This window comes from Polyergus mexicanus, unplaced genomic scaffold (assembly GCF_030449975.1).
Source record: "Polyergus mexicanus isolate NDT 795.1 unplaced genomic scaffold, iyPolMexi1.0 SCAF_1, whole genome shotgun sequence".
Classification (NCBI taxonomy): Eukaryota; Metazoa; Arthropoda; class Insecta; order Hymenoptera; family Formicidae; genus Polyergus; species Polyergus mexicanus.
Window position 1 is genome coordinate 4,074,704 of NW_027223321.1, and position 20,245 is coordinate 4,094,948.

Genomic DNA, 20,245 nt, shown 5'->3' on the forward strand with positions numbered 1-20,245 from the left:
AAGTCTGTTATTCTGTTTGAATTCTATTTCATTTATTATTTTACAAAGCAATTGTCAAGAAATATTTAAAAAATTCTTTTTTTAAATAAACAGGATGAACAACTTTATTTATCTTGTTCCAACTTCTTTTTATCTTTCTTCCTTTTTTTCTTTTTTTGTCCTGTAAATAGAAATTTATATCATATTATATCATATGTTCTTATTCGGATTAATATTTTACCTAACCTGATTTATATAAAAGAGAGTTACTTTATTATAAGTTGCGACAATAAAGGAGTCTTGTGTTAGCATATGTTTCATTATAAGTGCAAAAATATATATTGAAAATCTATTTTAAAAAAGCTATAAAAATCTACTGCAAAAAATGCAGCTATTATTTATTAACGGAAAATTTTAAAAATGTTAAATATTTTTGGAAACTTTACACAATTGTTTTTAGTAAAATCGTATTTAAATCATGTAGTAGCAAAAAACTGAGATATCTAATAGAAATATTATATTATCTACATATATCTAAAATTTGATTATTATTCACTCATTCTACTAAATTTTTGCGCTTACCCTCGTTAGTTTCAGAAGCTTCAACTTTGATTGAAACGTTTGTTTCTATAGTTTCTTCAACTTTTACAGGTGCTGCCTCTATTGTTTCGACTGATTCCTGCATTTTTTTCTTCTTCTTTTTCTTTGATACATTTGATGAATCCGTTTCAGTTTGTATTTCTTGCATACCAGAAGATTCACCTACATCTTCTGTCTTGATCTGTTTGTGATCTGTACTATGTTTCTTTTTTTTTTTCGCTGAGCTATGCAGCTCTTCTTCATTTTCCGGTTCTTCTGCGCTACGTTTTTTCTTTTTTTTCGATGGCGAATCCATCTCCGTTTTTACTTCTATCTCTTTTTGCATACTAGAAGCTCCTTCTGTTTCTTCCTTTATGGGCTCTAGACTATGTTTCTTTTTCTTCTTTTTCTTGGGTTCTTCTTCGCTCTCCTTCGTATCGATTTCCTCAATCAATGGCCTCTTATTTGGTAGAGTCGAATCGACAGATGCTGAGTACTGCATGTATTCATTTTTGCTGTGATACTTCTCAAACTGTGCCTTCGCTTTAGCAGTGCCACTGATGCGGCGTATATTACCGGCCTCGAGTTGCTTTAGTCGTGCCTCTAGATTTGCTTTGTGTTGTATGCCAAGATCATTCCAATATTCATTTGGTTCGTTAGGATCTACCGATAAGAAAGCATCAAATCTGGTTGCTAGAGAGGCTTTCGCAGCCAACATTCTAGATATTTTGCCTTTGTTCTTACTCGACGATTGACCGACGAGTTGTGAATGATAAATCAAGCCATATTTGGGAGTATTCTTTTTCGATTTGAGTGCACGGAATAACGCTTTCTCCGCGCCGAGAATCTGCAAAGTGGACGCCGGATGTTTGGCGAGACTCGTCAAAGAACCGGCTTTTGATATTAGACGCGCGCCGACCAATTCGCCGACGAGAATGGACAGGTTCGGCGCCAATGCATTCATCCTGGCAGTCAGATAGTCGCTCAAATTGGCTCGATACTGGTGGAGCTCCATTATCTCTTTGCACAAATATTGCATATGCTCGGCGTCATATTCTGAAATCTCTGAGCCCATCGAGGTTTCCGCGGCTTTTTTCACTTCCTTTTCAATCTCTTCCGGTAGGATATCCGACAAATCACATGAGACGGCGTTCTCCCGTTGACCGATTGTTCGCATTGTTTGCACATAGAGCATGTTGTCAGTTACTATTCTGCCCAGTTCGGGAAAATGCCAGCCGTACCATTCGCGCGCTCGCATTATATAATTGTTAAGTTCCTTGTCCAGATCATCCAGTAGGCATACCGCCTGTATTACCATAGTATCGATCTTATCAGGCGAGAACTTTAGTTTGTATCTGGAAAGACTGTGTGCTAAGCCCAATGCCATGGCCGACATTTCCTTCTTGGTCACTCCAGTAATCAGACTGTCCATCTGATTCCTGATACATCTCATCAATTCTTGTATTGCTGTGTTACTGACGCAAGACAATTGCAGTTTGTCTCTAATAATGCAGCCCAGTTTTGCATCAGAAACTGCCAATTTTTCAAGTTCAGTGCAGCTGCTTTTTAGCGTTTTCTTCAGAGACTTGGATAATTTACTTTCCACAAGCGCCGTTGTAGCCGCTAGCGCTTCAGTAGTATCTTCAAACTTATGAAAGTATTTTAATTTAACTCTGTAAAATGTAAAAAATGAAGGTTGTTGTTTAATAAATTGTAATACAACCAACAAAATAATTATTTCATTAAAAAAGTTATAAAATAGTTACATTTTACTGGCATCTTCGGGAGTTTCAAAATCCTTATAAAGATTTTCTGATTCGGTAAGTTTATTTTCATCCAGTAGCTATAACAAGAAATAATGCATTGAAAACTTTATGATACATCAAATAATTTTGATACTAAGTATATATACCATCAAACTCAAAGAATATGTTAATATGAGCCACACATATATATAATATTAATGTATTACAATCTGAGTTAAATATTTACTTATTGCCAAGAGTACACGAAACAAAGCATCTTTGACTTTGCTTTATCTTCTTCAAGTAAATCTATATGTAATGTTTATAACTTTAAATAAAAACAACTTAAAGCAAGATCGTAAAGATTCCATGTATTTTTCGCAGGAGATTCGCATTGTGCTATTTGGTCTGTTCTGTTCTTAATTAATAAACTGAAATTTTGAAAAATCTGTAACGCGTTAGTAACGGTAACCCGAGTTACTTTTATAAAATATCTACAAGTATTAAAATCGATTAAATAAACCGGTTTTATAAAATAGTTTTATAATCCTAGAGATTCATAATGAATATCCAGTATTGAAAAGTAAGAAATGAAACATGACTGCCACGTGCATTGTTTAGGTTAAAAGCGCGTTCACGCTTTATAGCAAATATTGATTTACCTTGAAGATCGCGTACCCCGCCGGAGTCTCGAATAGCACCAACATGATCGCTGTTTATTATCTTCGTTACTTGTAACTTGTTTTTTTCATACAATTAACGATCTTGTCGACTTTAATGAAATCAATTCTAGCTTCTTTTCTGATAGATTTCTATTTTCCATTTGAGCGGGATGAAGACACGAAGAATTTTCTAGGAAATGGAATGGAAAGATAAGCCTTTATGGAAATAAAATACATAGATGGAGCAGTATTCCGATAGAGGCTCGGTTTTTCACCAGAAATAAGATGGCGCTGGAAGTTCATATTTTTTAATAATTAACAGCTCAAACGATTGCTTCTTAATTGCTTCATATTTAAGATCGTCTTAAGCCCGTATCAGACTTCGCATTAAAAATTGAAGATTGAGAATTAAAGATTGAAATTTGATTTTAATCAGAACAAAAGGGATTAAAATTTCTATGTCCTGATTGGTCAAACTTCGATCTAGAATCTTGAACCTCAATCTTCAATGCATAGTCTGATACGGGCTTAAAGCCTCTCTCTCATAAAGGCTCTCTAGTCTATATAATAATCACTAGCTGCGCTCGGAAGCGGTTGTCCAAGCTAAAAGCATACGCCTATTGGCCATTCGCTTGATTAACCAATCAACACGAAAGGAGGAAAAATATCTCTAAAAAGGTATACTTGCCCCTCTGAGTTAACTTTATTATACATGGTGTGTGTGTGTAAAAGCGAAACTAGTGTTAAAGGGATTTAAGGTCGGTTGCTTCTAAAGGTAATTATGTAATTTTAATTGAATAAATACTTATCATATTTATATACATGATAATAAATAATAATTTTCATAATGTATAATGTTACGATATATTTTTTATATATTTCTGCTATTTACAAAGTCAACAGTGTTGAAAAATTAACCTCTATGTAATAATAAAAAAAAAAAACATAATTAAAAATAAAATATAATCATTGAAAATCGTAATACATACTATGAAGTATTAAATCACCATTAGAATTTTTCATTAGTATACAATGTGAAATCGATTCTGTTTAGCATGATCCATATTAATCAATAATAAAAAAAAGAAATGAATAAATAATCAATAATTCTCTATAATATTTATGGTATATATAATATGAGATGTGGACACATATTTTCTACAGATGGGAGGTCACAAGACCCAACCGTACAAAATACCGAGTCCTGATGTTTATAAGATAGAGGATGTACCGAAACTGAAACATGTTCAAGAAGAGTTAGCTAAAAGGGGTCTGAAAGATCCTTGGTTGAGAAATTATGTGTGGCGCTACTATCGTACTCAACCATTATATATGCGTAGTCTAGTATGTTTAACTAGAGGTTGGAAAATTGGTATACCAGCGTTTCTGATAACCATAGCTGTTGAACAATATTTCGGGATTGATTACTCAGGTCATGGGCATCATGATGATGGTCATCATTAATATTCAGTTTCTATATTAATGTATGATATGGAATAATAGAGATATCATTGTAAAGGGGTGTTAGAGTTATACATTATACAAATAAATTGTGAAAGTAATATTTAATGTGTGTAGTTGATATTTGTTTAAATAAACAATATTGTTTATATAATTTTTATGGTTACATTAGAAATCTTTTATCTAGTAATGATGTGTTGCACAGATTTCTCTTAACATTACATTTGATAGCTATCAGGAATAGTTGTGATACAAGAACTGTCATTATACAGGCGAAACTGTAAGAATTATACGTTGCCAAAAAGAAGGCAAATATGGTGATCTCGAATGTCGCCAATAGCCATTCGTTTCCATAAAGTATCACTTTGTTGAAGGAATAATTGTTATCTGCAATAAAATTGCCTTTAAAAATAATAATTATATTTATTTTTTTTTATCATCAGGGATTGTGCATTACCAATATAGAAGACGGATTTATCTTTGGCATTCACGAAAAGAATGTCACATAATTTCTCTAGTATATGTTGTTCCTTAATTATATAATCCTCATTTTTCGAGTAATGATCTAGAAATTGCATTAGGAACAATCTTACTTTTGACCTCGTTTCTGATAATTGTTTCCAATTTTTAGAAGGTGAATTATTCCCTTTTAAAGTTCCTATGCTTCCCTGTGAAAAAATTTTAATAGGTATTAAATGTATAATAATTATTTATAAAATGCATAATATATTCTTGCTTTAAAAAAATATAGCGACATAAAAATTTCTTTAATTTTGTCATGTCTTTTTTTCAGTAATACATTGTGTAACGATCTTGAACGTACATTATCCTTTTGTCTCATGAGTTGATCATACAAAGATTTAAACGACTGGGTCAATGATACTATAAAAGTCTGATCAGTTGTACCCGGTACCAGACCTCTGTGTGCGCACAAGTTATCTTCCTCCTTTTTTAGATTGCTTATTAGAGTAGGAAGATCAGTATCCGCGAATCCATGTACTGATCTATCATAAAGTAACAAATATCGATTACATTTTTCATCATATTTTATTTTGCAAACGTCTTTCTTTTTTAAATTACCTTCCGTGGATGTAAAAACCGTAATAATTGTGCGCCAAGACAAATACGCTAATGTTTGCGACCGAACATAGATCTACAAACTTTTGAAGTCTGTTTCTGATATATCTTTCGTAAAACGTAACGCGGATTAACCATTGTACGAAATATGCGAATGCGTATACAAACATGCTAACGGCATATTGTAAGATAAAATTATTGTCCGCTTCGGAAGATTTATTCACGGCGGTCGATTCCGGTACCGCCAGCATCCACGATTCCATATTGAATATCTAAAATAATACATGAACGCGCGTATCATTCCTCGAATCTTTTATACGACAAATATGAAAATGTTGTTCTACGTTTATATTTCCGACCTGTAAAATACACAGGGTATAAATCGATTGCAACGCCACGTTTATTTTTCTTCTCGTTTGCAATTTGCACCATTCGTTCGCGACGAAATATGTTCTCCAAACGCTGATCGGAAAATTATGTACATAACTGTGCTCGGTTGCCTCCCGCAAGGGAGATCTCGCGAGCGAACAGACGGAAGAGAAATCCGGTGTGTATTTCTCAATCGAAGAAGACTTGGCTATTTCACTCGGGCTTATGTTTTTGTTCGTTTTATGCGATCTTCTCTTTCGCTTGGATGCGATTATATCTGACGTTATTCTCGAGGACTTGCCTTCGTTTCTCGGAAATCTATTGGAGTACAATTTCCGTAAAGAGGTATGCGGAGAATCATACTTCGATTCGTTATGTATCGTTCTCGGTTGCTCCCAATCGATGAAAAATATGCTCAAACCCCAATGCTGATAGACGAATCCCATCATTTCTATAATCTAAGTTTGAAAGAAAATCAGGGATTAATATTTTTAAAATATTATATATTTTATTAAACTCTTTGTTTCTATGCAGAATAGTAGAGTCTTATTTTCTTTATCAATTTCATATATATAAAAGTATCGCGTTACTTACTTTAAAACTGAATGCTATAGTAATGTATGTTTGGATTCTTTTCTCACTGTCTTCATCGGGGAGTAGAATATACGGTACAGTTTGGCCTTTGTAAAAGATAAATAGATATACACACACGCTGATACACACAAAAGTAATCATATTTCCAATCGCGCCCATAGCGCAGATCAAAAACCATAATAAAACTACTATACTGAGATTGCCATTGTAATTCCATTTATAATAATTCCAAGCTCTGATGCTGGAAAATATCAAAGCTATTCCCGTCAGCGCTCCAATAGTTATCTAAAAAAAAAAAAAAAAAAAAAAAAAAAAAAAAATTGTTTTTAATATAAAAAGATAGAACAAAATATAGAACAATGCATGTAATATTTTTTTCAACGGCTGTGATTTTTTTACCTCAATGTTATAATCTATATCGTTATCCTTTAATATAAATGTAACTTTGTAATTTATTAGAATGTCGGAATTGTTGAGGAAATCTTGAGATGTTAATTCATCATATTCCACGATTAAAAAGGGTGCAAATATTTTGCCATGATCTTTTCCACTTTGAACGTTCACTCTGAAAGAAGAATTTTTCTTATTTTTCGATTGTTTGTATTAAAAAGTGCTTTCCGTGAAAATCACTTACAAAATAGTTAGAGATTTCATGTATCGAAGCACGGAGAGTTCTGACGCTTTCGTGAATCTACTGTTCATAAATATTGGTAATGCTTTGAAACCGCTTACATTGTCGATTAAAAAAAATTTTCGCACCAGTTGCTGGCGTAAAACTTCCTTAATATTCTACGAAGAAACATAAAATCTTTCGTTATTATATTTCGTATTATTAATATGTAATGCACATAATTTTACCTGATCCGCCGATTTAACGATCACGGGCAATGCATGTATAAAAGATTTATTGTCTTCTCTAAATATCAAATAAGGAGACAGAAATTCCATTTGTGCGTTCAATAATTCTGCAGCGGTGGTCTTGCATTTTTTCTTGAAATTTACACCAAATCTCACGTTCCTCAAAAGTTGACACGGCAGAGTCGGCCTGCCCATAGATAAGAACTCGCCGTTCAACGCAAATCTTGCAACTGCGAAATCCAAGATGCTGCTCTACAAGTGTACAATAAAATTCGAGATATACATACATCGTAGAATACGTGCACATTTTTATATCTTACATTATCCCCTTTCTTCAGGCTGTATCTCTCGGATATTTTCGTATTGTTCATTATCGCTATAGTGTTCTGTTTACTATAAAACAACCATACAGGCGCCATAGGAGTATGCATGAAAAACATGCAAGCTATACCGTCACTATAAAGAGTCAAGGCGCATATATTTGACAAATGTTCACATGCCATTCTATCCTTTTTCTAAAAAAAAAAAATTATTAAGATTAATTGTGTTATAAAATTATATATATATTATTATTGTAAATATATAATATTTTAATTATGTGCAATATAATCATAATTATTTTAATATTTTTAAAAAAGAGTTTAAGTATCGTGTACCTTGCATAGGTGCACTGCTATTTGTAATTCACTTCTCAGATAGTAGCTGTCTACGCTTTCGCTTCGAAATTTCATCAAGTATGTGTTTCTGATATCTGGCCAGTCAGCGATGTCATCCTTATGTAGACAATAATTTCGTAATCTTACGTGCGTTGCGCTTGAACATACGCAATTAACGTGACCGTTATATTTGCGATTGTCGCACGGTAAACATTTGGAACAGTCGGGAGATGGATAAGTATCTTGGACGCATGTTACACAAAGTACAGTATCCAGCAGCACACCATTAATATTTCTATCCACTGTAAATAATAGAAGAAAAAGTATAAAATTTATTTGCTAGATAAATAAACAATAAAATAACCAAAAAAAAAAAATTCTAAAGTTGTTAAGATTACATTTTATTTGGTTCGAAGAACAGTTGCATGTTGCATTTGCACGCAGGATGCAATTTCCTCCATCGGTGGTCACGGTCATGTTAGGGCCGCAGGTGGTGCAAAGAGGATTGCCGTTCTCTCTCTCGAAACCGATTGTTCTGCTGAACCTGTCGCACACACATCGCAAGCCTAATAGAGAGAAAAGCGCGTGGAAATTAAATAATAAATATATAATAATCGCGAGAAAATTTATGAACTTACGATTCGCGGCTGGCTCGAGATTCTTACTGGCGTCGCATCGCGAGCAGGATAAGGAAACGGTATCAAAATACTCATCGTATTTACACGAATTCGGTTTCCAGTACTCGAATACCTCGTGATTGACATTGAAAGCGTTCGCGAATGTCGAGAAAATAATCGCAATCAACACCAGATGACTACTACGTTGGATGTAATTCATATTTGTTTGCCACGCGGTCACCATGCCGACGTAAGTATCGATCACCCGTTATGCGTCGGTTCCCTACCGGGGGAAGCTTCTTCAGCTACACGACCGCAAATCCGAATTACTACCAGGAGGATAGAGGTAAGTAGGGAGAGCCGCGGAGAGAGTGGGAAATAATTCGAACATCTCGACGACGATGTGGGAGTTGCGCCGCTACTTTCGAGGAAACAGCATCCTGAGGGATAACATCTCGTGACGATCGTTTTAGGTAAGGGCGTCCCGATTTTCGCGCCACGATTTTTCGACTCGAGGAAAAAGAATCGATCGCGTTATCAATCAATTGTCACGCGTACGAATGTATCACGTGTACAGATCGCCGATAGTGCCCGAACGCAGATCTCGATTGCGAAGATCTATCGCAAATATCTGCACGTATTACAGTGTATTGCATCGATAAAATATATATTAGGACGATTTTTTTACGTGGATTTTTTCTCTCTTTTACGTATTTTTATCTCGTATTATTAAAAATTAGTGTAGATTCTTGAAATTAAAATATATATTTTTTTTTAATCATTTTTCTGATCACTCGCATAGTGAACGAAATTAACAGCATTCATCGTACGCCATCGTTTACGTTCCTAATTAGCTGGCATCGTTAATAGAGTGCTGAAAGACATCATCCATCATAATTAAGATTGCTAGATTATAATCACGCGATTAAGATGCTCCGCAGTTATATATATTTAATCTTCTGCATGTATATAAGAAACGTCCTCTTTTCTTTAACAATCGATCAAATAAAATATATATAATTCTCGCGTGAATGTAATCAATTTAACCAGGCAACTTTTAATATTACTACAATATTTTGCGAATCTCATTAACATTTTCTACTTTTTAAAAATATTAAAATAAATTTTTTTCATATAATTTTAAAAAGGTTCATGTGTTTTCTAGTGTATAAATGATATATTAATAATACATAGTGTAATTAATTTAATAATTAATCCAAATGATATTAACAAATTCAAAATACAATATTATTATATGCTTATTATCGAAACTATAGTGCCGATTATATACACAGGGATTATTTGGTAATCGATATCATCGTTTTTAAGTGCCGTCTGTACCAGCTAAATTTGGCGGACTTATGCAACGAGAGAGAACTAACGCGGTCTGACACCATGAGTGCCGTTTCTACTGGCTAAAAATTCGATTTACACAACCATTTGTAAAACGCACAAAAAAATTTATATAAATTTCAGGAAATTAATAACACACATACACATATATATTGTAAAGTAATAATTAATGCGATAATAAGCATTATATGCACAGTATTATATTAATAATTATTTATTAATCAATTGCCATTCTTGGTTATTTAATAGTTCGCGGATTATTAATTAAGATATTTACATACTCATTCTCATAAAACGTATAACGATAACATTATTAACTTAATATCATAAAATATAATAGCATTGTTGAATAAGAATTAAATATTAGCTTAAAGTTGTGCCTTTAATATTATGAAAACATTACATTACATGTTTATAGTATTCTTTATCGCAGCTAGAAATTAATGTTAGATTTATAATATATTTTTTATTAAAAATTATTTTCGGGACTATTAAATTCTTATTGCATTTGCAGTCTTCCGTTTCTCTATGAGATATACGTGTATACGGACATCCGATACCTTGTGCAAATTGATACAAGAAGACGACGGCGCAATTGGCGACGATATATTTAAGTCTACCGGTCTAAGCGAAAATTCGGGAATTGAATAATTTACAGGATCTAGCGGTTGCTGAGTCAGAATCTTCTAAAACAGTTGGCATTATATCCTATACGCCGCGATAACTCATAACCGCATTTGCATGTCCGGCCTGTCGTTGATCTGTTTCACTGCCGTTGACGCTTTCTATACGGTATCGCGTAAAGCGAGTTTTAGTGAATCCCGGGATAATTCATCGCTCGCTCCCACTAATAGCGTGAGCCAAATATTTCACGTATTGTTGTAATAGCGTCAGTAATAGCATCATAATTTCGTTACTACTATTTGCGTAATGGTAATTCTTATTGTTAATCGAAAATGCCGAGAATTTTTAACAAACTCAGTTGTTAAGTGTGTAATTTTACAAATTAAAAAATATTAATTATATATATTATATTACTTAAATATATAATAAACACAGTATTTCGATATTAGTTCAATACAAAAATTTTTTTCGGTTTTTGCACATTTTTTTTTATATCGAGTTATATACTTAAATATTGTAATTAAATTTGATTAGTTTTAATCAAATCTAAGAATTTATTGTCAATTTGTACTCATGGTCGAATCGATTTATTTCTATTTTCATATTTATATATGGTCGTTTGCAATACTAATCGCGCATCTTATGCCATATGTTTTCCTTAATATTGTATAATCATCCATAATATCAATTTCCTTAATTTTATTATCATTATCACATACTTATTATTTTTAATATTAATTTTAAATAAATAATTTTTTAAATCGATAATTTTTTTTTTCTCGAATATATAGATATTACTTTTATATATTACGTGACTTTTCTGAATGATCGTACAACTTGGAACGTTTAAACACGACGGTTACACATCGCGTATAGTAAGATACCGAGGATGCATGAACGAATGATTGAGTAATGAGTCGATACGTTCTAAATCATAGCTGCTTTTCTAGCGAACGGACGCCAGACACGTACAAGCCAATTAAATCGAGCTAACAATCTAATTGAAAGAAGCCTGGCTATAGCTTGTCGTCTTTTGGCACGTGCAATTCGACAGAAAAACCTATTCCACCGAGGAAGAATACATCAGCGCAGATATCATTTTCACTGTTTATTCCGAGCTACGAATTTATTTTTGACGTATCGCGCGAGACGTAATGGTTATTTCGAACGATCGTTATTATTGGATATATTTGTGTCGATGATCCGTGATATCCACGAGCCAGCAATAATGCGCATCCCCTTGTGTATTGTACATGTAATAGATGAATAAATCTGCCGGTGTCTAAGAATCATCATTTGTCAAAAAAAGAGTTTCATCATCATCGCGTTTTTGTCGTGTCGTGTTATGAAGATGCTAAATTAAAGCTTTGAAAATTTTCACGGATTAATTCTAATAAAATTTGCCAGCATCAAAATAAAAATCATATAAATTTTATACTTATTGTTAGATAACTATTTTATTTATTAAGCTTGTATCTTTTTTCTGAAATCTGCAAGCTAATCTTAATTAATTGTAATTAAGAACTTTCCATTAAATATCAATGTTTAGTATAATTGACTCTTTAGGATTGTAAGAATTTTAAGCTCTTTGCTTATATATAAGCGAATACTCGAACACAAAAAAAAATGTACACATATTAATTTATTTATCGTTATATCAAAGAAATTCTCTGCTTAATATAGCTCCTCGATAATTTAGTCAACAAAAATAAATCGATCGACTCATAGCCCTCTCATTAGCCTACATTCGCGATAATATATTTCTTGCTCCAATAAGGCTACAACCGACTTAAAAATAATTTCTAAATGAAAGATCTCTCAGCGGAGGCGGTCGAGGAACATAAATTTTCAATATAAGTTGAAAATTTATAACACGACGACGTTATCGTGTGTTTGTTTCAATTAAAAATCAATTTAATCAAGAACAAGTGTAAATAGTTCGTGGATCTTGCCGCTCTGAGCTGTAATCTCAGAATTAAAGGCTGAAAATGCAATAATTAAAATCACGCTTTGAGTCATTATGTCTGATTTTTTTTACCGCGAATACAGACACAAAAATCGGCTCTGAAGAAGGAAAGAGTGGGCGCTCAGGGATTCACGCCTTGTATTCAGGGAAGCTGTGTTAGCCCGGGCCTCGTGTGCGCCGTGCCAGTTCAGTTCACGGGCACCAAATTAGATACGGGCTATTTTCGATCGGCGGTACAGTCGCTCGCTCCAGTTTGCCCACGATGACGACTTAAATCATCAAGAGAGAATTCACCGAACTTTTGTTACACGCAATATAGCCCGCGTCTCTTGGAAGCCACGTGGAGAACGACAAGAGAGGTTCTCGAGTCATCACGTGTCTTACTCTAACGGAGTTTGATTTTCAATAACCGAAACATTCGTTTACATGTTAGAATTAGAACTCTTATATTAATAACAATATTGTCACGAAATATCAATGCCTAGTCGATATTAAATCAACAGACTACATGTATCATTGTATGTATAAAGTTTATATGGCTAAATGTAATGTGATACGTATTAATCATTTGGTACATAATAATTAATTAGAGTATTTTATAAATAATTGATTTAATAGAAAAAGTAATTGCAAAAAAATATTTTATAAAAAGAATGTTTGATACGATAAAGTACATATATAAAGAAAATATCAATTTATATATTTTTATAGAATATTGAATACTATTTTGTTGCACAAAAACCAAAGACACACATATACATATCATTTTTCTTATAAAAACAATCTGCACTTTATATTCTTAATATAATTTTTATTATAATTTCATTATATAATAATTAAAAATAATAAAATTTAACGTAATTTTTTATCGATTATCATATGCAATTATTTCATTTAATCTTTCTCGTGTTTTGCTATAAAATATGATTTAAAGAGTTCTATTGAGACTGGAATTCGAGTTGTTCCGAAGAGATATCGTATATATATTCCTTCTTTCTTCCTATATCTTATCCCTTTTCCCTCATAATTTTATATACGAAAGATCACAGCGCAACGTGTATCTAATTTGCAGATAACAGAAAGACAGCCTAATCGAGATGTCGAGGCCAATCCTTAGCAGGCCGCGCACATTCATCTACGGCAGCAACTACGACAAGGGCGAGTCCTATTACAAGCCCATGGTCGACCACCTAGACCGGAAGTACAGCTCGCGGCCGTTGTTTTCGGAGCCGAGAAACTCTCTAGCCGACGAGATCGCGGCGCGCCGTAGCGACATCGGTAACCTGTTCAGTCGTTTTCCGAAGTGGTTTTGAAGGAGTGTTGCAAAAAAGACTTGCCAGATCCTCCTCGAGAGATTGTCGATGAGGCTCGCGCTAAATAGATATTCGCTATGCAAATCAAATACTTGAGAGAAAAACTCTTATCCCCTTCCCCCTTCCTGCCATCTCTCGTTCCGACTTCCACGACTCGCATGATCGATCCACTTTGCGACGAGGTATTTGTCAATTGTGATTACTCGCCTTGACATCGCCTCGATCATCCTCGATCAATTTTCTGATCAGAGGAATCGTGATACAGAGCTCGAAATTAGGATGTGAATGGAGAATCGTTGCCCAGGATTTGTCATCGTTAAATGAGATTTATATTAATAAAAAGAGATATCAAATACAGAAAAAAAAATTATTTTATCTAATATTCCCAGATAGGTCCGGAAAGAGCAAAATATCGTCATTTAATTCTAGCAGGATTTTCTCTAAATTTGTGTAACATATATTTATTACATATATATTCACAGCACAACACATTAAAAATAAATTACATATTGGATTCAAAATGGATCAAGCATTATTCCTGCATTAATAACCAATCTTATTGTATTAGAAGAAAATTGTAGATAAATTAAAATAGATTATGATGAAGAATTGTAACGAGAGATATGTAAATAGTTAGATATTTCTTAGACGCAGTCTCTTCTTTAGTATTATTAAGATTAAAGCTTGCTGTCCTGGTAATCAGCGAACGAGGTCTTCACATTCTAACGGTTTGACTAGATTTTGATGTCATCCTTTTGCGTGCATCGATCTTTATTGTTTTGCCTGCCGTCTATAGTTAGTCTTTTAATCTTGATGTATCATTTTGTTTGAATAAACGTTTTGTTTCCTAAGTACACGTGTCTTTGCGCGAAAAGTTTTAGTGTGATTATTGTACATACGTTGCGCTTGCTGCGATGATCGTTTACGAGATCAGCTTCTCAAGAATCGAGTCGCAATTCAGATTCTGACATCGTGAAACTTGATCTTCGCCGTTAATTTCCGGACATTTACACGCATGCACATAATAACATATACTCATGTCTCACATCGACACAGACACAGTGAGGTGATTTATGAAAGATATTTCACATGTCTTCTTTAGAGTAATACATCTGCAATAAAATTGGCAGTTATCGTCCAATTACCGACGAATAAATTTATGTCCCTACGTAGGCGAGCAAAAATCAGTATCAATAAATTATCGGTTGTGAGAAATAGCAGACTTCCTGGGTCTCGATCCTACGAGGATGTCCCAGGAAAAAGAAATAAGAAAGAGTATACCAGCATTTTTTCATTAGAAAAATTTGTCTTTTTCTTTAGTGAAAATTAATTCGTGATTAATTTATTTTTTTTACTTTGCATTGTTAAGAATTGTTTAAAAATTAAGAATACGTATCAGAAGAGATTCTTCTATATGTCTAAAAAATTGCCACATCTAAAAATAGCAAGATAAAAGATCTAAATATTTGATAATCTTACAAAATTTAAATAATTAAACGATATCTCTAATTTTTTTATCAAGAGAAAACGCGAATGTAATGTTACCTGCTATAACTTTACTTATTTGGAACATCCTGTATGTTTCTAATAGTCACAGATGGTGGCTAACGCGGAGGATGAGGATGAGTGTTGTGCTTGACGTTAGGTGCAACTTAGTTTATTAACATAGTCAGACACACATTAATGGGATTTTGTAGATGTGCCAGATTGTTAATACGATGCGCATCCGAATTTATTTTTGATCAAACGATGCTAAAAATACATGCAACCCGCGGTATAAAATTTACTTGGCCAAAGACGAATCGTAAGCAGAGAAGTATTGCAATGTAATTGATACAAAGACGGTGCTGGTTTCATATAAAATTTTACGAACCAATAAAATTTCACAGATAATAGCAATGTAATTTCAATTTTGCATAATATTTGCGTAATTTGCAAAAATTAAATAGATAAAATTATTTTCTAATGCACAATTTTTTTTATTACACGTAGTATATGGTAACATATGTAAGTTTCCTCTTTCTTATAATATCTATTTTTTACATATTTTATATAATTTAAAACATAATAACTTGTTAATCTTTTTAATAATTTTTATGTCACTGCAAACTTTTATTACGATTAATGCATTTTTGTTGCTGTTGAATCTAACGTCAAGATATATTTTTATTAGAATTCTAAGTTAAATTATAACCAGTGCTGGAAATAAAAATCTTTAATTTTGCAGAAAAAGAAAATTGGATTATGTCACACGATTTATATCTCGATATTTACTTATCGCATATAAAAAATGTGAAACATTATATTCTAAATAAAGACATTTCGAATGAAATATTGTTTTACCTGCATCTTCCCTCAGTATACCATCACTGGTTATAATTCATTATATCCTAAGAGTACAATTAAAATAAAATACTTAAATTTTATGATATATCTTGATGATACATAGAGACATATTTATTAATATATTTTTAAAATGCGCAATTTATAGCTAACATGATTGAATAGCGACCTTGCGAGATTCTCCATCTTTTCTTCCTCTATCCATCACTATCTCTCATCAATTGACTTTCATCATTTTCCATCTGAAATCGTTGACGCTACTTCGATCGATATTACTTCTCGGCGACATGCCCATCATCGCCCATCGTCCATCATCGCTCATTATCGTCCATCTCCACTCGCACAAGTCAACGCTCTTTTCTGATATCGGTTTTTGCAGGCACGCACGACCTCTCCGGTCCCCGGACCGGTTCCCTCGGCCGCGACCCTGACCTCGACCTTGACCCCCGTAACCGAGCTTCCCAACTACCGCTCTTGACCGACCCCCCGCTAGCCCTCGATGACGAGGACACCGTCTACGACAGCCGTGGACAACGCATATCAGCGCGACACAGGATGGGCGACGAGTTCGTGGACGACGTGATGGCAACGACCCGCCGTTTTCGAGCTCGAGTGGCGGCGATGAACGTCGAAGACGAGCTCGAGGCCGCAACCAGCGCGAATCAGGCCAGAAGAAGCGCCAGCGATCTTCTGGAGAACGCGATAACTGCCAGGAAGGGCATCAAGTCGGCGATCGAGGATGCCGAAAGCAGTTTTAAGAAGCGCTCGAAGCTTTTCGACGAGATCGATCGCGCCGACGAGGGTAAATCTACGTTCGCCAGGTGGACCAAGCTGGTCAACGAGGATGACGATCTAATACCGGCCAGCGCAGCCGCCAGCCGAGCCAAGCAGACGAAGGCGCGCCTCCATGATCTTCAGTCAGAGATGGATGAGATCGCCGAGAGGCAAGCCAAGAGGGAACGCAGAACGGCGGCTCTCAGGGCGTTGGTCAATGAAACAATGCCCGATACCGATGTCGTTCAACAATCGTTGTCGAACATCAGTAAGAAGGTGTCGGTACGCAGTGCCGAAAAGTCGGAGAAGCACGTCAGTTTCTAGACGAGGAGAATTTTGCGATCTATTTTAGTTTTCACGACGGTGTTTTACAATTGTATAGATATATTGTACTCCGAAGACTTCTGAAGTTTTCTGATCCGTGGAAGAGAAAGAAATCCGATTTTAATATAAAGTTTGTCACGGTTACCATGCAAAGAGATTGCTAATTTTTTGGAAAATGTAGCTAAAACAAAAGCAATCTTTTCGACCCATTATATGTTCTTATTTTAATCTAAAATATGCAAGAATACAATTTTATTGTTTGTTTAAAATTGTTCTTTAAATAATTGAAACATATGTGTCAAATACAATTTTTAAATTATTTAATTATTAGAATATCCGCATATATACATATATTGCATATAATATTTTTAATTTAATTAAACTTTTTGTCTATTTCAGTTACAATTCAATATTACGATTGTAACTCGACTTGTTGTAAAACACACACATTATTGTACTTTACTTAATATATGAATATAGAACTTTTCCAATATATGGTATATGCCATTAAATATAAAACGACCACTTTGCGTTGTTGGCAATCATGCAATTACAATGTCGTCAATTTGTTCGTGAAAGAAACGTACGTCAGCTATATTAATGGTATTTAATTGATAATAACGTATCTTGGTGCTCATATACTTTCATGATATACGTACGTTCGTTTCACGTAGCTCTATAATCATAAGTGTATTAATATGTTAATATGCGAGGCATATCTTTTGAAAATATATTTAATCTATCATTTTTTATTCAATTAAAGTATTTTTTTTTTTTTATTATAATTGAGATTTACTAGTTCTATTTTTATTTAGATTATTTTTATTCTTTTTATTATGATCTAATTAATTATGATTTTTATCTATTTAATCATGTTGTTTCTATCTATTTAATTATGATTTTTATATAAAATTCGACGAATGAGTTTAATTGATGTGTTTAATTGATGAGTTTAATTGATGTTGCGTCAACTGTATCTCTCAATATTTAATATGTATATATTTTCGATCGATATCCCTCGCATCGTGATAATTTTTTGCTTTTCTGCTCCTCGATCTGTGATTCGAACGAGCTTAAATGTTGATTGTTCCTAATGAAAGAGAAATACATTTTAGAAAATCTGCAAAAAAATATTCTCATATATTAAATATACTTATATAAATACAATAATCGTACTGTCATAATTGCTCCGAAACATTGCCGTTTTCAGAGAATTATTTTCCGTTATTATTTGGGGAGCACACACTTTGTAATGCAAATTTTTAAAAACACTGTTTTCAAAAGAAGCGCGACATAATCTACAAAACTTTTGCCGGAGAGATTCAACATATACATATATGTAAACTTCATCTTTCTTATTTATGAATAAATCTCGTTTGAAAATCTTTTTCGAGAAGAGCACTGGTATATATACAGACAATGAGTGACACGTGTGTGTACTACAAATTTTTTCATGTCTCCTTTATATATTGTGTATCTTCTTGTGTATCTCTTTTCCTTTCTTTTCCGCATGCAGACCTTTCACTAGCTGCATAAAAACTACAGGTAAGAATTTATTTTATGAAAGAAGAAAAATTGATAAATATGATTCTTGAAAATTATATAACAATAAATTAATATAAATCCATCTAACTTTATTAAAATTTTTATATATCGTCATATACAATGTATAACTGTATGTTTATATATATAACACAACTGGGGTAATTTTACACATATAAATGATGATAATTATTATAAGTAAAACATATATTTATTAATAATAATAATAATAATAATATCTTAACACGAATCCACTAACATTTTAGGTTCCCGTGATCTATCGGGAAATCATGACAATTTTTATGATGAACTGGATTTTCTGGTCGACGGACGTGGTCGACCCATTCAAGAAGATCCTTACGAAGACGATTTCGTGATAAGTCATCGACGTTTTAAGGAACGCGCAGCTGCCGCATTTGAGGAAGATATGGCGGAATTGAGACGCAAAAAACGCGATATGCAGGTTGAATTAAACGAAATAATATATTAATATAATTTGCAATTCAAAATTAGATTAAAATTTAAAATAGATTTAAAAAAGTGGCTGCAGCGTATAATTGTGCGTATATCTATGTAATTATAGATCGGCCAATGAAGTATGAATTACTTTACTTTATGAACATTTTTACCATATCTGGAGGACTTACTTTCTTACAGGATCGCATCTTTGACGTGATCGATCTAAACGCTGAGATCGAAAAGGCCAAGAGCACGCTGGAGGCAGCCGATATAATGTTCCAGCGACACGCGACAAAGTTCAACAATCAAGATAATGACGAACAGGAGATGTTGTTGACCCAGAAACTTGACAGAACGCGCAAGATCACCAATATGGAGCTGGTGCCGGAACAACCGAAGAAGCCCAAGACCTTCCTGATGAAGTGGTCCAAAGTACCGGTTGAGGAGCCAGAAGCTGGCCAAGCAGGCAGACAGCGCAGAATCAACTCGCTGATTGATACCAGCGAAATTGGCAATCCGCTGGAAGCTCTCGCGATGCAGCCGATGAAACGGAAAATGTTAAAGAGGAAGAAAAGTGTTTCGTTTTAAGAGCCGAGCGTGCTCTTTATTGAATATATTATATGTCTAAAATTTTTCAAAAAAGATTTTAGAGAAAAGTTTTTTTGTGGGATTTGAAGAATATTTTTCAACATATATATTAGATATCCTGAAATATATTAATATAAATATATTATAGATATCCTGAAAACAAGTTTTAAGATATGACAGTGTATAAGGACAATGTATTTTTTTTTTTTGCGACGAAAAATTGGTCATATTGTCAAAACAATATTCTGTAAAAGCAACTTGTTATTTTTCGTTATAATCCTTGATAAACATAATATTTAATAAATATTATATTTAATAAATATTAAATATATTTATTAAATATAAAACTATGCGAAAGAATA

General features: G+C 33.5%; 5 protein-coding genes across 5 annotated transcripts; 3 read left to right on the forward strand and 2 right to left on the reverse strand.

Moving 5' to 3' along the window:
- Window positions 1-9: 9 nt before the first annotated feature.
- Window positions 10-3,168, reverse strand: Nop5 (nop5 ribonucleoprotein). Its single transcript, XM_070293767.1, has 4 exons — window positions 2,966-3,168; window positions 2,325-2,401; window positions 562-2,231; window positions 10-160 (listed from the first exon to the last, which is right to left on the reverse strand). Exons 1-4 carry the CDS (start codon window positions 3,008-3,010, stop codon window positions 105-107), a joined length of 1,848 nt encoding a protein of 615 aa, XP_070149868.1. The 5' UTR covers window positions 3,011-3,168; the 3' UTR covers window positions 10-104.
- Window positions 3,169-4,129: 961 nt separating this feature from the next.
- Window positions 4,130-4,429, forward strand: Nd-b12 (NADH dehydrogenase [ubiquinone] 1 beta subcomplex subunit 3). The gene has a single exon (XM_070306483.1). It carries the CDS (start codon window positions 4,130-4,132, stop codon window positions 4,427-4,429), a length of 300 nt encoding a protein of 99 aa, XP_070162584.1.
- Window positions 4,430-4,521: 92 nt separating this feature from the next.
- On the reverse strand, window positions 4,522-8,895 carry LOC138932200 (meckelin). The gene is made up of 13 exons (XM_070293792.1): window positions 8,619-8,895; window positions 8,379-8,546; window positions 7,981-8,282; window positions 7,645-7,839; window positions 7,325-7,576; window positions 7,101-7,255; window positions 6,866-7,031; window positions 6,467-6,751; window positions 5,863-6,330; window positions 5,507-5,775; window positions 5,250-5,430; window positions 4,884-5,094; window positions 4,522-4,813 (listed from the first exon to the last, which is right to left on the reverse strand). The coding sequence occupies exons 1-13, from the start codon at window positions 8,839-8,841 to the stop codon at window positions 4,590-4,592; spliced, it is 3,099 nt and encodes a 1,032-aa protein (XP_070149893.1). The 5' UTR covers window positions 8,842-8,895; the 3' UTR covers window positions 4,522-4,589.
- Window positions 8,896-8,920: 25 nt separating this feature from the next.
- On the forward strand, window positions 8,921-18,679 carry LOC138932206 (uncharacterized). The gene is made up of 3 exons (XM_070293804.1): window positions 8,921-9,070; window positions 13,613-13,818; window positions 16,576-18,679. The coding sequence occupies exons 2-3, from the start codon at window positions 13,638-13,640 to the stop codon at window positions 17,292-17,294; spliced, it is 900 nt and encodes a 299-aa protein (XP_070149905.1). The 5' UTR covers window positions 8,921-9,070; window positions 13,613-13,637; the 3' UTR covers window positions 17,295-18,679.
- A 60-nt stretch (window positions 18,680-18,739) lies between these two features.
- On the forward strand, window positions 18,740-20,103 carry LOC138932213 (uncharacterized). Its single transcript, XM_070293817.1, has 3 exons — window positions 18,740-18,839; window positions 19,103-19,299; window positions 19,494-20,103. Exons 2-3 carry the CDS (start codon window positions 19,264-19,266, stop codon window positions 19,881-19,883), a joined length of 426 nt encoding a protein of 141 aa, XP_070149918.1. The 5' UTR covers window positions 18,740-18,839; window positions 19,103-19,263; the 3' UTR covers window positions 19,884-20,103.
- Window positions 20,104-20,245: the final 142 nt, after the last annotated feature.

Excerpts from the sequence above, each read along its gene's own strand:
- LOC138932206 (XM_070293804.1), top strand. The coding sequence starts at position 13,638 with ATGTCGAGGCCAATCCTTAGCAGGCCGCGCACATTCATCTACGGCAGC. Across the intron at positions 13,819-16,575 it reads GGCGCGCCGTAGCGACATCG|GCACGCACGACCTCTCCGGT; the intron begins GTAACCTGTTCA and ends CGGTTTTTGCAG.
- Nop5 (XM_070293767.1), bottom strand. The coding sequence starts at position 3,010 with ATGTTGGTGCTATTCGAGACTCCGGCGGGGTACGCGATCTTCAAG. Across the intron at positions 2,232-2,324 it reads CCCGAAGATGCCAGTAAAAT|AGTTAAATTAAAATACTTTC; the intron begins GTAACTATTTTA and ends TACATTTTACAG. Across the intron at positions 161-561 it reads AGCTTCTGAAACTAACGAGG|GACAAAAAAAGAAAAAAAGG; the intron begins GTAAGCGCAAAA and ends TTCTATTTACAG.
- LOC138932200 (XM_070293792.1), bottom strand. The coding sequence starts at position 8,841 with ATGGTGACCGCGTGGCAAACAAATATGAATTACATCCAACGTAGTAGT. Across the intron at positions 7,256-7,324 it reads TCGTTAAATCGGCGGATCAG|AATATTAAGGAAGTTTTACG; the intron begins GTAAAATTATGT and ends GTTTCTTCGTAG. Across the intron at positions 5,095-5,249 it reads TCATGAGACAAAAGGATAAT|GGAAGCATAGGAACTTTAAA; the intron begins GTACGTTCAAGA and ends ATTTTTTCACAG.
- LOC138932213 (XM_070293817.1), top strand. The coding sequence starts at position 19,264 with ATGGCGGAATTGAGACGCAAAAAACGCGATATGCAG. Across the intron at positions 19,300-19,493 it reads GCAAAAAACGCGATATGCAG|GATCGCATCTTTGACGTGAT; the intron begins GTTGAATTAAAC and ends ACTTTCTTACAG.
- Nd-b12 (XM_070306483.1), top strand. The coding sequence starts at position 4,130 with ATGGGAGGTCACAAGACCCAACCGTACAAAATACCGAGTCCTGATGTT.